General features: G+C 43.6%; 1 protein-coding gene across 1 annotated transcript; it reads left to right on the plus strand.

The window, feature by feature from the left end:
• Positions 1 to 1,069: 1,069 nt before the first annotated feature.
• Positions 1,070 to 4,646, plus strand: LOC133922118 (galacturonosyltransferase 8-like). Its single transcript, XM_062367296.1, has 3 exons — positions 1,070 to 1,989; positions 3,002 to 3,526; positions 3,998 to 4,646. The coding sequence occupies exons 1-3, from the start codon at positions 1,192 to 1,194 to the stop codon at positions 4,274 to 4,276; spliced, it is 1,602 nt and encodes a 533-aa protein (XP_062223280.1). The 5' UTR covers positions 1,070 to 1,191; the 3' UTR covers positions 4,277 to 4,646.
• Positions 4,647 to 15,401: the final 10,755 nt, after the last annotated feature.

The raw sequence follows: 15,401 nt of genomic DNA on the forward strand, positions 1-15,401 counted from the left end.
CTTTTCCTTGTTGAGGGACTTTAACGTCATTTAACACTTCATGAGACTAATATATGTTTATAAACTCATTAAACATCATTAGTCCCTTAATCGCTTATCATCAATTATCCAAAACTCACATAAGGATCTAGATGCACTTTCACCAACTCATCTCTTTCGAGTTGTTAGGGGTATGTTGTTATCCGAATTTATCTTAATCTGGCCTAGTGGATAAATATAATGTTGAAAAGAAATCTGTTTGGTTGCTTATATTCACTATTACAACCTGATCTAGTAGATGCAAATATACGACTTTATCTTGATCCGGGAGTAAAACTCGATTTGAGCTTTACTCTGCAGTTTGGCTCGATGGATGCATAATCCTGCGTCTTCTCATACAGACAGATACACTTACAGTGTCATAAAATCATCTTTATACGAGTAAGCAATTACAATATCAACTTTTGTATTCGCTCATACGACCTTAAATTCGATCAACAAATAGAAACTCAGCTCAGCCTATACAGATAAATACAACCAATCAAACACTTTTATTTTCAATAAATATAACTCAACTCCACTTAATTTTTTTTTATATACAGTCCATACAGACAAGATCGCCACCAATCACCCGAGGTGTACGGGCAATGGGGCCTGCACCAGTGCTGCTCGGCACAGAAGATCCGTTCTCCGAAATCCAGCGCTGCGATGCGACCCATCATCGGCCGGTCCAGCTCCAGTACCAGAATTCCGGCCACCTCGCACTGCCTTGGCTTCCCCCCACCACGTGCCTCAGTAAATCGACATTCCAATCGGACCCAGTGGCTCCCCGCCGAAACAAACAACATGTGGGCCCAGCAGTCGAGTGCCGGTCCACGTCAGTCTGGTACGCGGCCACGAGTCCGCGCGACCGGACACTACCGACGCACACTAACCTCCTAGACTGACACGTTGGCCCAGCAATCCATGCCCCACGTGTCAGTGAGAAGGAACCGAAGGTGTCGGCGACACGACTGGACCCAGCCGTCGCCGTTAAGGCATTGATTAATCCGTCTGCTGCTTTCCCAAACACCAATCCCACTCCCGGTTAATTTAATACCCCCGTCTCCACTCCTCTTCTTCCCCAAGCCCACCACTGCACAGTACACACTGCTCTCTCCCTCTCTCTCTCACCAATGCGAGGACCTCACGAGGCGTGCTAGCTCTGAACCCATGGCTGCCGCGGCCTGGAATCCTAGGCCTTGCGCCCGTCCCATCGCTGTCCTCGTTCTCCTCCTCCTCGCCGCCGCGGCACCCGCGGCCTCCGGCGGCGGCGGGGGCGGGTCCGCGGCCGTGAACGGGGACCGCCTCCGCGCGGAGCAGATCCGGAAGCAGGCCTCGGACGCGGCCGCATCCGCCGCCGCGCTCGCCGCGGCCTCGCGCCGCCTCCACCTCGACCGCGCGCGGCACCTCCGCCTCCTCTCCTCCCTCCACCGCAACCTAACCGCCACGCTCCGCTCCCTCGCCCTTGCCGCCGTCTCCACCTCAGAGCTCGCCTCCGCCTCCGCGGGCTCCTCCCCTGCCGCTGACGAGGCGCGCCGGCTCGACCTCCAGGCCAAGGACCTGATCCGCGCCGCGCGAGCCGCCATCTCCGAGTCCAAGCCGCTCTTCGACCCGCAGCTCAAGATCCAGCGCCTCAAGGACGCCATCTTCGCGCAGAACGAGCTTCTCGCGCGCGCCAAGAAGCGCGGTGCCTTCGCCTCCCTCATCGCCGCCAAATCCATCCCCAAGCCGCTCCACTGCCTCGCCGTCCGCCTCACCGCCGAGCGGATCGCGGCGCCCGAGAAGTACGCGGACCCGGTGCCGCCGCAGCCGGCGCTCGAGGACCCCGCGCTCTTCCACTACGCCATCTTCTCCGACAATGTGCTCGCGGCATCTTGCGTCGTGCGCTCCGCCGTCGCCAACTCGCACGACCCATCCAAGCACGTCTTCCATGTTGTCACCGACCGGATGAACCTTGGCGCCATGCAGGTTTGCTCAATTCTGTTTCTCCGACTTGCATATATGCTGCTACATCAGTATCTTTTTGTGTATACAAATCCCTCTTATGGAAACAACAAGAGGGTAATTATTGTGTATATAAATCCGTCTTATGTAAACAACGAGGATAATGATTGTGTAATAACATGTCAAAGATGAATTTTTTGTTCCCAAACCGTTGTCTAGTAACTGGATGATATTGTAGAATGATCATTCATGTGGATATAAGATTGATTTCTCTACATGTGATGGTGTCGTGTGCATTTGGAAGAAATCTGGCATGCCCGTAATTCTGTATTAATCAGTTTTTGTCAGTTACTAGCAAATATACACAGTGCTACGAAATTTTCCAAAGAATGGTGTGAGTTGCAGTCACAAGAAAACTATTGCCACATTGCAGTAGTCAACATATATAGCCAAGGAAGTCCTAGCTCGCAAAATCTTGTGAAACGACAGTTTTTTGGTAGATTTTTTTGTCTGGGCAGATCAGAACAGTTGAAAGTACCAACTGGTTGGTTGAGTAGTGGTTTTTGGCCCTTCTGAGTTTTTAGACATAGCATGTTAGATCACTCCAATGGAATACTACTAGCTCCGTTCTTAAATAGATGTTGTCCTAAGATGTGTGCAATTAAACTTTAGAAACTTTGACCACTAGTAGACACAAAATGTTACTATTGCATTTGTCATGAAAAATACTTTCAAGTCATCAAATTTTTACTTAGAAGTATTTGTGAAAAGTAATGGTCAAACATGTTTGTTGGAGACCATGTCGATGTTCTAAACTACAAGTAAAAAAGAACGGAGGTAGTATTGTGCTAATCAAGGCAATAAGAACTTGGAATTACTATAGTGGCTCCAATTTGTCTATTCTTTTGGATATTGACATGGTGCTTCTTTTAACAGTTGTCATTTTGTTATCGAAACAAATTTGGTTCAATGGTCATTGGTCCATTAGTACTTTCTGTGAAAAGTGAGTTGAAACTTGTATGCTATGCCTCTGCAGGTGATAATACGACGAATGGACTTAAAAGGTGCACACTATGAGGTCAAAGCATTTGAGGATTACAAATTTCTGAACTCCTCGTATGTTCCTGTGCTCCGGCAACTGGAGTCAGCAAACCTCCAGAAATTCTATTTTGAGAACAAGCTTGAGAATGCCACCAAAGATGCTAGCAATATGAAGTTTAGGAATCCAAAGTATCTGTCCATGCTTAATCACTTGCGATTCTATTTGCCGGAGATGTACCCAAAGCTGCACCGGATTCTTTTCTTGGATGATGATGTTGTGGTACAGAGGGATCTTACAGGACTGTGGAAGATTGACATGGATGGGAAGGTGAATGGAGCAGTAGAAACATGCTTTGGATCTTTTCATCGGTATGCACAATATATGAACTTCTCACACCCCCTTATCAAAGCGAGGTTTAATCCTAATGCCTGTGGATGGGCATACGGCATGAATTTCTTTGATCTTAATTCTTGGAGGAGGGAGAAGAGTACTGAGCAGTACCATTACTGGCAGAATCAGGTAACCGTTCAGATATAGTTTCTCTTGTTGTTTGAAATTTTATAATTTGTATTCTTAGTTGGTAAATGATGTGCTCCCAAGCTGTTCTGTGTGATAAGACAGTCTGCGTAGCTCTGCTATTGCTATATCATATAAGAGTAACTCTGTTTATGATCGATGACAATAGCTGATGTTTCTATGTGTAGTAAGGATTATTTAAAATTTGTTAAGCTGTTATGTCAATCTTGTTTTAATTAGCATATGGCTTGTCAAATAATTAAGTTCAGTCGTTATTGCCTAATGGTACGACAGCAAGATAAATTACTGAAGTTAGCATTCCCATGTCCCTTGAAATGTGTAGCTTTTTTAGTCAATCCTTGTAGACATCGTAGTTAGCTGTGACTGGAGGAACTTTCTTCCAATACTCCTCTTTTTTTCCTTCTATTGAATTTTTTCATTATATGACTTCCTTACTGGTTGTATCATCTCCAGAATGAGAACCGGACATTATGGAAGCTTGGAACGCTGCCCCCAGGCTTAATCACATTCTACTCCACCACAAAGCCTCTGGACAAATCTTGGCATGTTCTTGGACTTGGGTACAACCCAAGCATCAGCATGGAGGAGATTAGAAATGCCGCCGTTGTGCATTTCAACGGCAACATGAAGCCCTGGCTGGATATCGGTATGAACCGGTTCAGGCACCTTTGGACAAAGTATGTTGACTATGACGATGAGTATATTCGGCATTGCAATTTTGCACCACCGTAGAATGGATCTACGTCTTTGCCATACTTCAACTGAAACCCATGTAGTCTGGCAACTAGAACTAGAGACCGCCACGGAAGGAATTCATACGCCGTCGCACATCTTGTGTAGAGATCCAAGGAGTTTGTCAAGTAAGAATGAAGGGATCACAATTATTCTAGCTCTGTTGTATGTCGCCGATTAAGTTTTGATGAAAATAATGTTTGCCATGTGGACATTATTTGTCATTCTGTCTGTAATAATCTTATGTCCACATTAGGGTGTATGCCCAAATCAGATATGATGTTCATATGGATCTAAGAACTGCTCAAAGCATTTAGAAGAGGCTCGTCAAGTCTGAATACACAAATAGATTTAAGTTGCTGCAGTGCCATTGTATGTGTCACATTCCCACCATGCTAGCAAATTTGATTGTGAGTTGTTGATTGCCAACCGAATTGCTTGTGTACCTGTTGCCAAGTTTGGTGTGCACGACGTTGAGGTTGGTTTGCCTCCACTATAGGTGGATCTCGGCTGGATGGATGGCCGTACCACTTTAAGTCCTCCCACGACCGTCGCCGGCGCTCCTCCGGCGTGCGCTGTGCTGTGGTAGATACTATCGGCACTCCTGACCAAGAATGCCTCGGCAGGGACGCCGGCGAACGTAAGCTGGCTCGTTCAATGCACTCCAATGCCGGTGGCTGCTGCTCCTCCCGTTCCAGGCTGCCGTGCACCGCCTCTGGCTCCCTGAACAATCGGTTTTCAATGGAACATATGATTTTCATTGTTGGAACAATCAATTTATATGCTTGGAACATTTGATTTTTTGGATGGGGACTCTACTGCGTCAGAGAAGATGCCGGCGAGGAGCCTGGAGCGGAAGTGGTAGAGGGGGGGGGGGGGGGGAGGGAGCAGCAGCCGTAGTGGCATGGAGAGCAGTGGATGGTGCGGCGTCCGGGCGGTGGTGACCAGGGCAGTGTGCCAAAGCGATGGCTGCGGACAAGAGGAGACGACGACGTTTGGTGTTTGTCCAAGCTGGGCTTGAAGGGCGTTTGATGGGCCATGCTTCCCTAGTGGGCGAAATGTTGTTGATGGTCGCTCAAAGCCTACCCCTAGTGTTTTTTATATTTTTAAATCTAAAATTTACAAATATATGTCTATTTTGAAATTTTATAATTATATACTCCTATCATCCGTTAGAAAAGCCTACATACTTGGGGCTTTGGGCTTTAGCCGGTTGCCAATCTGGTCTCGCCATGTGATGCCAGGGCATGCACGTGCTGTGGACCTCTTGAGTGGCCAAGATCAGCTTCAAATATGAGCCATTAGATTCAATCAACGCAGATACGGACACTGCTCGTTACGCGTTGTTGACGTTAGATCCAGACAGCGGAATGCCTTCCCACCGTCTGATTCCGAAAAAAAATACAGCAACAAACAAAGATCTGAAATAAAAAAACACCACCGAAACATCACATAAAATTTTGCAGTTGAATTATGAATCGGTGAATGAGAAGTACTTGGGCATGCATGTATATATTAGTCACTCAAAATCAAAGGCCTCTCAATACTATTCAAGGATGGGGGGAGAAATTGTTATCCAAAGCTGTGAAAGAAATACTTGTGAAGGCGGTGGCTCAAGCGATTCCTACCTATGCAATGGTGTGTTTCGACCTCATAAAAAGCTTTTTGCAACCAAGTGAGTTCAATGATATGTCATACTCGTGGAGTCAGCTAGACAAAGATAAGATACACTGGCTGCCATAGGAGAAACTGATGCAACCAAAGAAAGATAGAGGACTGAGGTTTCGTGACCTCCACGTGTTCAAATCTTGCGATGCTTGCAAAACAATGTTGGCAATTAATTCTTCCCAGAGTCGTTGTGTGCATAGGTATTGTGTGAACGCCTCCAAATCACATTCAAATTAATCGAAAGACCTGACCATCCAATAAGATGAGAGCTAGTACATGTCCGCTATTCGTCATGTCACGTGCTAACCCACATCTAAGATGTCCAGCACGGCCGCTAACGATTTAAGCAAATACGATCCCGGTAGTCCCGATATGTGCTCAATTAGCCTAAGATCACAACACATATCTTTACAACAAGCATATCATCTCAAGACATAATAAAAAATAAGTATTTAAATTAAATTACATGTCTTAAATGATATTACAAGTCCACAAGTTAGAGTGCTAGAAGCTAAAAATTAAAGGTTGAGAGCTAAACTAACAGGTTCAAGTTCTTAACTAGATGTCAAACATGCTAGAGAATTACTTACATGCCAAGTTCATCATCTAACATTTAATCGTCTATGCTCAGTGGAATAATAGGCAAAACAACAAAGATGGTGGTGTCATTTGCTCTAAGACACCCCAAAGTTAGGTTGAGTAGAGCAGCACTATCCTTGCCATCACTGAAGTAGACAAGCATTAAGTAGTCGTACACAAGCTTACATTCAACTGCAAAAACTCAACAATAGCATAGTGAGTACAAATGTACTGGCAAGACTTACTCAATAGGGTATATATATTTCTTACTCGAAGGATAATGTATTTAGATGAATGTAGCAAGGATAGGCCATAAGTTAACTTGATTTATGCGAAAACTAATTTAAATGACACATGATGTGAGCAACTAACATAAGACAACAACATACATTATCCTCATATGACAGCATGTACATAAACATAGCTAACAAGTAAAGAAACTCTTCTCAACATAATACATACAAGAATCATCTCCCGACATCCCACGGAACAACATACCACAACCAAACGGGACTCTATGATGATGTCTAATGAACATTAAGCTTGCTCGTAATCGAGAGCGTGATAATTTGAATTGATTTTACACATTGCAGGGGAGTATGTCTTTACCCACATAACACGAGACCACCTTCCATATAACACGTCGGTTGCAAGCGATAATTCATGTGACAACCCTTCACTTACCCACCCCGAACATTTGTTCCCACACCCGAGAATGCGGAGGCCACCTAAGTCTACTCCCGGAGCAACCTCAGATGCCTCTTACAAGCCCTCTTGCTCACATCACGAGCACATGAGTCAAATAAACGTGGTGACTTACGATACTTAGCTTATCCTTTTACTATTCAGATGTATGGTAGTACGGAAAAGTGCTTAAGTCAACTGTGCCAACAAACGGTGCTTAAACAATGCAAATGATCTATGGCACCTGGCTCCCTCTCCTGACCTTCCTCTAACACCGTCCACATCTCATCTCATTCTCACAACTCATCATCCCAGTATTATTATTTTTGTAAATGTTAATTAAGCCATATAGCTCGCGAACTATGGATAATCCGCCACTCGACTTCTACCGGTGACCTATGCATTGCTAAGTGAAGGGAATCGAGGACGTCATAAGGGGGGGAGGGGTGAATTAGGACACTTAAAACTATTGGCTCCAAAACTTTCACAAGATAAGCTTATCTCAATTTCTATCTAAATATGCTCTAGACTTATCTAGTGTGTCTATTCTACCGCTTAAGAGAATTGCATGGTAAATTACAAGTAAGTAAATGCGGAAACATAAATGAGGTAGAGAGACAAACTCGGCACGAGGAATTTTTATCCCGTGGTTTCGGTGGCACACAAGCCACCCATAGTCCATGTTGAAGCTCCACAAAGGATATGTTCCCGGTCGCCAAGTCTCTTCCGGTCATGGCTCTTGAGATACCAAGTCACCAAGACAAGACCTCAAGCACGATAAGCCACCAAGCCACCAAGGCGAGATCTCACCACTAACCTCTCTTTCGGTCACTTGTACGTCATCTTCACTTCGGAGCTTTAGTCACAAAGACAAGGGCCTCCACATCCCTGCACATTCCTCTTGCCGCCACTCCACACCAAGTCGGAGGGTCAACAAGTTACCGGCGAGTCACCAAGACTCCAAGGTGCCGGTGTACCTCTTAGTACACGTTTGGATCACGCTTTGATCCGCACTCTAGGTTATAGCACCTAACAACTCTTCTCTCTATGCCTATAAGCACTAATCACTCACTAATGGTGTGCTTAGTTGCCTTGGATGAACACTTTATGCTCTTGGATGGTTTGGATGTCTTCTTAGATGTACAAAAGTTTCTCTGGACTCCAGCAACTTCAAATGAATGAGTAGAGGGGTATTTATAGCCTCAACCTCGCGGACTAGCCGTTTTCTCAACGACTCACATATTCTGTGAACACCGAATGGTCCGGTGACAATAGTAGTACAAGCACCAAACTATTTGGTGTGTACATCTGAGAAAACTAGCCGTAACTCCACTCACATTTCTTCTGAACACCAGATTGTCCGATGTAACCATCAATCCATCACCAGACTATCTGGAGAGTTTTCCTGAGCTAGACCGCACTAAACTTCTTCTCTGCACAAAATACTCCGGTGTGCACTATCTTCATCACTAGACCTTGCGGTGTGTAGAACTTCTTCTTTTCTGGGTTTTCCACACACTCTGTTAAATGCTACGGGGAAGCATCCGGTGTGCATCACTTCATCACTGGACTATTCGGTGAGTTGATCTTCAATCTTTTGTACTTGGATTCTTCTCTGCAAGAAATAGTCCGGTGTACATCCTTTTTTGATTGTCGGACCTTCCGGCGAGTGCAATCCACTCTGACCCCTTTTGATAGAATTGCTCTGGCATGCATATTCCTTATCACCGGATCATCTGGTGAGGCTATCTGTCTCTAGACATAATGCTACGGTGAGTACAATTTTCTTAACACCGGATCATCCGATGAGAACAAATCTCCTGGGACTTCTCCAATTCAACCAAACTTTGTCCCGACTGCAGTGACTTCTTCATGTATTGTATCCATGAGACCAACTAACATATATTCTTGACAAACATGTTAGTCCTATTGACTATGTTGTCATTAATCACCAAAATCACAATAATAGCCTAATAGGGCCATTTTCGCTACACTGAGCATTCCGGATAAATTTTAAGTTAGACATTAATATGGTTATACCCATGTTACAAGGATGGAGATCAACAATATATCAATCAACAATATATCAACATAGGTTATAGCCGATTCTCAACAACAACTCCCTAAACAAGCATATACCACACATATCAATATCTAGTAAAATCGGCCAATAACAATTCACCAAGATATAGGAGAAGTATGCATAGATGTTTGTATTGGTGCTTAGGTATTATCTCTTCGATCAACTCCTCGGTTTTAAACATGTTGCTCTCCGGAACATCGGTGTCTATCAAGAGGAAAAATGCACTCAAATCAAAAAGATGTCATGCCATGAGACATGCTCCAATATGCATGAACTTTTGTGGAGATGTAGTACACTGAGTTATTAATACAATGACACAAGAATTATGCAATTTGGAAATTCATCTCCTCACGTTATTAACATCTTAGTGAGGATCTGTCCAAAAGCATGCCTGGTGTTTGGACTATTTTAGAATTCGCACAAGTTAATTATTAACTAGTGTTAGGGGCAAAGTTTCCATGACAACACACAAATTTCCTAGGGAAAGCAGAACATAAGAAATCTAACAAAAATTGGATTCATATCAATTGGACCTATATTTATCTTCCTATGAATTTTTCAAGTTATTGGCATAATTCCATAGAACAATATTCAGTTTGGATTGTCCAACTATTTCTAAATTTCCCCCTACTGGAAATTCTCTTGATACATTACTGAGAACATATATTGTGTGAGAACAGTATTATTTACTAATTTTGTTGAATTCTCCCCATAAAAGAATTTCCTAGAAGATGCTTAAACTGAATGAATGAGTATCACATTAGCACATAATTGGTCCTTCTAATGATCTAAGTTTGCACCGATCATTTTACAACTGGGTTTAACCTATCAGTGGCATATTAGGTGATCCTAGTATCACATATAAATTAAGGTCAGTGAGCTTGTAAACTAGGTGCCCAAACCTCCTGATTTGTGCAACCGTGCACCCATTAGTCTGCTATACTCCCCTACTGTTACATGCTCGGAAGAACCCAGAGGCAGAATGCATCAGCTCCTCGAGCTCTCGCCAGTGGCAAGGAGTGTGGTGGAGCTCATCGGCAACCACCAAAACGGATTCACAGGACCTAGTAGAGCATGCTAGCAGTGGCGGCTCAATGGAACAGCCACCGGAGCATCGCCGGCAGCGGCCGAGGCAGCGACATGTCTATAGGTAACCATGGGTGTGGTAGGGTGAAGTTGTCTACCAATCTAGTACACGAATAGGATTCCTAAGAACTCACTAAAACTCACCTTGTGGTTCAGATCAACAGCATACCACTTGAGTCACAACCCGATGACGAACGGCGGCGGCAACGCCCTGCTCTCCTCAACAGCAAGGATGGCTAGACTCTGGGTGGATGACAGACTCCAATGTTCGATGGCTGCACCCAAACAGTATCCTGTTGCTGCACTGGGTGCTCTGGATCCTCCCCTTCCTGCTGAACCAATGCAGCCCGCTGCTCCTTCTCCCTTCTCGATCTCGCTCAATCCACTGTGCATGCGAATAATATTTGGATGGAATAGGAGCTGGGGTGATTGGGAAGACAATGGTGTAACATGCAGGGATTGATTTTGGATTTTTTGGATGGGATTTTTTTTGGGGGGGGGGGGTGGCGGGGGAGATGGCTGGGGTATTTTCTGCTCAAACTGAAAAGAACGGGAAATTTTAGTATTTAGGACTCAATTTGTGTGCATCTCCAAGTTTGACACTAGTTTGTGTGCCTTTCATCTTTTAACATGGTGATCAACCAATTATTTTATTTCATGACATTCTGGTATTTTCCATCTCTTTTTGATATTTTGCAAGGATAATAGTTATATGGAATGACCGAAATGCCCTTTGGCTCTGTACATGATGCGCTATAGGCATGGATTGGGTACAACCGAGCCATCTCCGCTAGATCTCTCTCTGCTGCGCCGCCCCTTTTCTCTCCGTCGCACCGCGTCACGCCGCCCCTTCTCTCTCTGGTGTAGTTTCCCCCTATTGTCTCCACTGCACCACGTGACCATGTTGCGGTCTTCGTCGTGGTCTGGAGTCCAGTCCAGGGGATTGAGGTTGGTGACGTGGTGCCAAGCACTGATTGATCTGCCATTGATCCAATGCCCATAGAGTGGTGTGGGGAAGGTGCTCAAGTTGACGGCTTGGACTGATGCCAACTATGGCAAGAAGTTCTTCAAGTGCACTCGTCACCGGCATAGCGTACGTATTTTGCTAGTAAATTGTATTTTCTTTGTCGATTTTGAGTTGTTAGATTGTTGATGTCAGGAGAAATTCAGTATGTAGGGGGTGGCTTCCCTTTTTAGAAGTGGCAGAACTAGTATGAAGAACATCTTATGGATGAAGGAATCATTGGTATGGACTCAAATTTAGTTGGTGTTGCAATTCCTGATGTTCAGGAGGCTACAACAGACTGGAAGCAAGAACTGGAGGTTGTTAAGCAAGAGATTGTGGCAATGAAGAAGGCAACAATGAAGGAGAAGAATGGAGATGATAGCAAGATTGGTCAGCTGCCTGCATGGGTGAAAGCACTGTTGTTTCTGGGTTGCCTGAATGTTGTTCTTATGCTGATGGCCATCTTTATCGACCTTGTAAGTAGCTCAGTAGGGATTTATTTTAGTATGTAAGTAATCATCAAAGCTGGTGGACATGTAGATAGTACCAACTTGTGCATGTATCCAGGAATGCTTTTGCATACCAATTGGAATGAAAATGATCACTTTGGGATGATAGTTCACTGGCAAGTGCAATACTTGTTCACAAACTTATTGACATACACGTTAATAGTTCCCTGGCATACAGGTTCTAGATATTGATCATATTGTTTGGTGGCAAAATAATATTTCATGCATACATGTTCATTGTTTCCTGGCAAAATAATATTACAAGCACACAGGTTCATAGTTTCCTAGCAAAACAATACTACAATCATCTATCTTTGTAGCACTGCATTCTTAGTAGGTAGATATGCTTAGGCCTCCTCCACGGCCTTTTCCCCCTTCCTTGGAGTAAGCTTCTTTCTTGTTGTGGTCTTGGCTAGAGACTTTGCTAGCCTAGAAACTGTTGCATCCCTAGCAGCCAATGTAATTGCCAATTGCCTTCTTGTGACTAGGCCAGGGCTTTGATTGATGACATCCTATTTTGTCACCTTTTGCCTCTGCTTCTTTGCTCGACTTGTCTACCTTCTTTCTGTTGCGCCTCTTCCTTCAATAACAAATACATATAGGATAAGATGATAGGAATGACAGTTTGTTACTGCAAATAAGACTTGATTTAGTTTTTTTTTTGGCACCATTGAGTTTACATTTGTATGATGACTATCTATGACCAAGTTCACCACACCCCTTATATAGCACCTTCCACTTTCCCTTCCCTTCTGTCTTTCCTTTCTCAAGACAAGATGGTATTCTATTCTTTTTCTATCAAGCTACAGACGTCCTTTGGAGTGGTGGCATCAACATGAAACCAACATCAACTTGTGTCCACTGAGACTTGTCAATAAGGGGAGCAATGACTCCTGCATAAGCTATCCTAAACTTGGTCACATAGTAGCAAGGATCAAGATAATCTTCAATTTTGTGGTTTCTGTAAGTAGAAATGAATCCCAACGCATGTGTACAGGGATTGCCACTAACTTGCCACTTCCTACAAGTGCACTCGTGGTTTTTCAGGTTCATAACATGTCTAACTACTTGGTGATCAGGATTAGTCTCTGTCACTTCAACTGTGTCCTTTGCTCCGCCCATAACCTTCAAGTTGCCCAAACCTCTAGTTTGTGCATTCATTTGCTCAACCACAACTAGAAGCATTACACTTTGCAACCTCTCAACAATCCTTCTTCTCCTATCAAAAAGCTGCACTATTCTTGTTCTCAGTACATCTGCAAGCTCAGTTATTGGGAGTTCCTTTATATTTTTGATCCATGCATTCGATGATTCTGCTATATTATTGTTAATGTAATCACATTTCACTTGATCAGAAAACATTCACCTCATCTACAAGAGTTTGTGCCACTTAAATAACCAATGTTTCCACAAGAAATAGCATAGGATCCGCCTCATGTATCTTATTCATGTAGTGCTAAAACACTTCAATTTTGCATCAAGTGTTTGAAAGACTCTATGCTCTGCACAAGGGTACACCTTTTTAGCAACTATTTCTAAACCCTTGCATGCATCAGATGAAATGGCTAAATGAGGAAGATCATCAACTGTCTTATGTAGCTACTCCATAAACCATATCCAATTATCAGTTGTCTCTGCATCAAAAAACCCAAAGGCAACTGGAAACATCCAGTTGTGTCCATCTAATGTTGTAGCTAAGGCAAGATGGCCATTCCATCTCCCATTAAAGGCAGTGGAATCAATACTTAAATAAGGTCTACAGTCATTCAAAAACCCATCAATACATGGCTTGAATGCACAAAATATATTGAAGTACACTTTGTCCCCAACTTGTTTCACTTCTTCTCAACCTCTGCTTTGAATTTGTACAACTCGTGGAAGCTTTCTTCCCATGATCCAAATATATTGTCAACTGTATGTTGTCTACCAGCCCATATTGTAGAATAATTAAGAGTGATATTGTACTTCCCCTCCAACTCTTCTTTCAAAGCCATAGCACCAAGATCAGGATGCCTCCTTAGTGAAGGTCCAACCTTTTCTGCAATCCACTTCTATGAAGCCACTTTAGTTTTCACCCTTCTAGTTGATCCACACTTGTGACAAAAAAATTTCAGTGTAACCTGCAAAATAACATGGCACAAAGGAATTAGTAATCTAAATTACCAAAAAATAAAAAGTACATAAAGTTAGTAGTTAGTACACTGATAATTTTATTATCTAGGTTCAGTCTTACAACAATAGCCCATGGGGATCCCTCACTTGTACAATAACCCATGAAGATGCTCTTACATGATTTATCAGTACCTAGCTCAAAAATCCTCCCTTTATGGCATGCTGCCTGACAGCCATCCTCAATTCATCCATACTAGGGTACATGTTGTTAACACTCATTGGTGGATCCTTCCTGTCAATGCACTATAGGCTCCCCATGAATGCCATCATTCACTGGGATTGTAGCACTTGCAAGCTCATCATCAAATGTAATATGACTAGGAACAATATTTGCTTTAGCTGTAGCCCTAGCTTTCTCTGCTCTCTTATCCTCTACCCGAAGACTAAGAAGAACATGCATTTGATCTTCCTCCATGCCTAGACCATTTGGAATATTGACAATATTAAGCTTAGACCAGTTAATATTTGGTGTGTCCTCAACTTGGACAAGAGGCCCTTCAACAGCTGGCATAACAACAACTGACTCAAAAACATTGGCAGTAGTACCATGCTAGCTACATGATGCTCCTTCTACAATTACCCTAGCAACCACAATATCACTCATTTGCGTAACACTTGATGTACTGCCCTGATATCCAGCCTTGTCAGCCACCGGAACATGCAGAAACATATAACTTGCCCTCCACCTTTTAGAGAATGAACGCAGTAGATCCATGCTATTACCGTACTTGATTTTATCCCCATTGTACCTCTCAGTCCCATAAACCTCGATCTCTTAGCAGCTACCCCATCTTATCGTTTGAGATATATCATCACACAACTTTTCAATACTATAACTACGATAATCCACATACCAATTCACATCTTTGCGTGAAACTGTAACAACAGTGCCATCGTATAGTCTAGCGATATACTCACCAAATCGAACACATAATCTAAAGGCTATATTGTCATGTCCCAAAATTTTAATCATGCAATTAGACGAGCTTAATCATCATCGCATGCAAATCCGCGTGTTTGCCTGTTATCAACATGTCTCAAAATACCTTAAAGATGGTTTTGAGGCACTTAGAGAAACCCTAGGTACGTTGGAAGCGAAGAAATATGGTGAGAGGGGACACTTAGACAATTTTAGCACAAAACCTTCCTCGCGGTCTGACCGGGGATACCCACGGTCTGACCGCCAGGTGTCCAGCCATGTGGGCTTGCCACATATGTTCCCATGGTCTAACTGGAGCCCTACGCGGTCTGACTACCAAAACACACCAGAGGCGCCTCTTAAGGCCTTAACCGCCCCCTCTCTCTCCCTCATCTCTCTCATTTCACTCTCTCCCTCTC

This window comes from Phragmites australis, chromosome 6 (genome assembly GCF_958298935.1).
Source record: "Phragmites australis chromosome 6, lpPhrAust1.1, whole genome shotgun sequence".
Taxonomy (NCBI): domain Eukaryota; kingdom Viridiplantae; phylum Streptophyta; class Magnoliopsida; order Poales; family Poaceae; genus Phragmites; species Phragmites australis.

Bases quoted from the DNA above. Each gene is read 5' to 3' on its own strand.
- LOC133922118 (XM_062367296.1), top strand. From the start codon at position 1,192: ATGGCTGCCGCGGCCTGGAATCCTAGGCCTTGCGCCCGTCCCATCGCT. The intron at 1,990-3,001 runs GTTTGCTCAATT...ATGCCTCTGCAG, and splicing joins TGAACCTTGGCGCCATGCAG to GTGATAATACGACGAATGGA. The intron at 3,527-3,997 runs GTAACCGTTCAG...TATCATCTCCAG, and splicing joins ACCATTACTGGCAGAATCAG to AATGAGAACCGGACATTATG.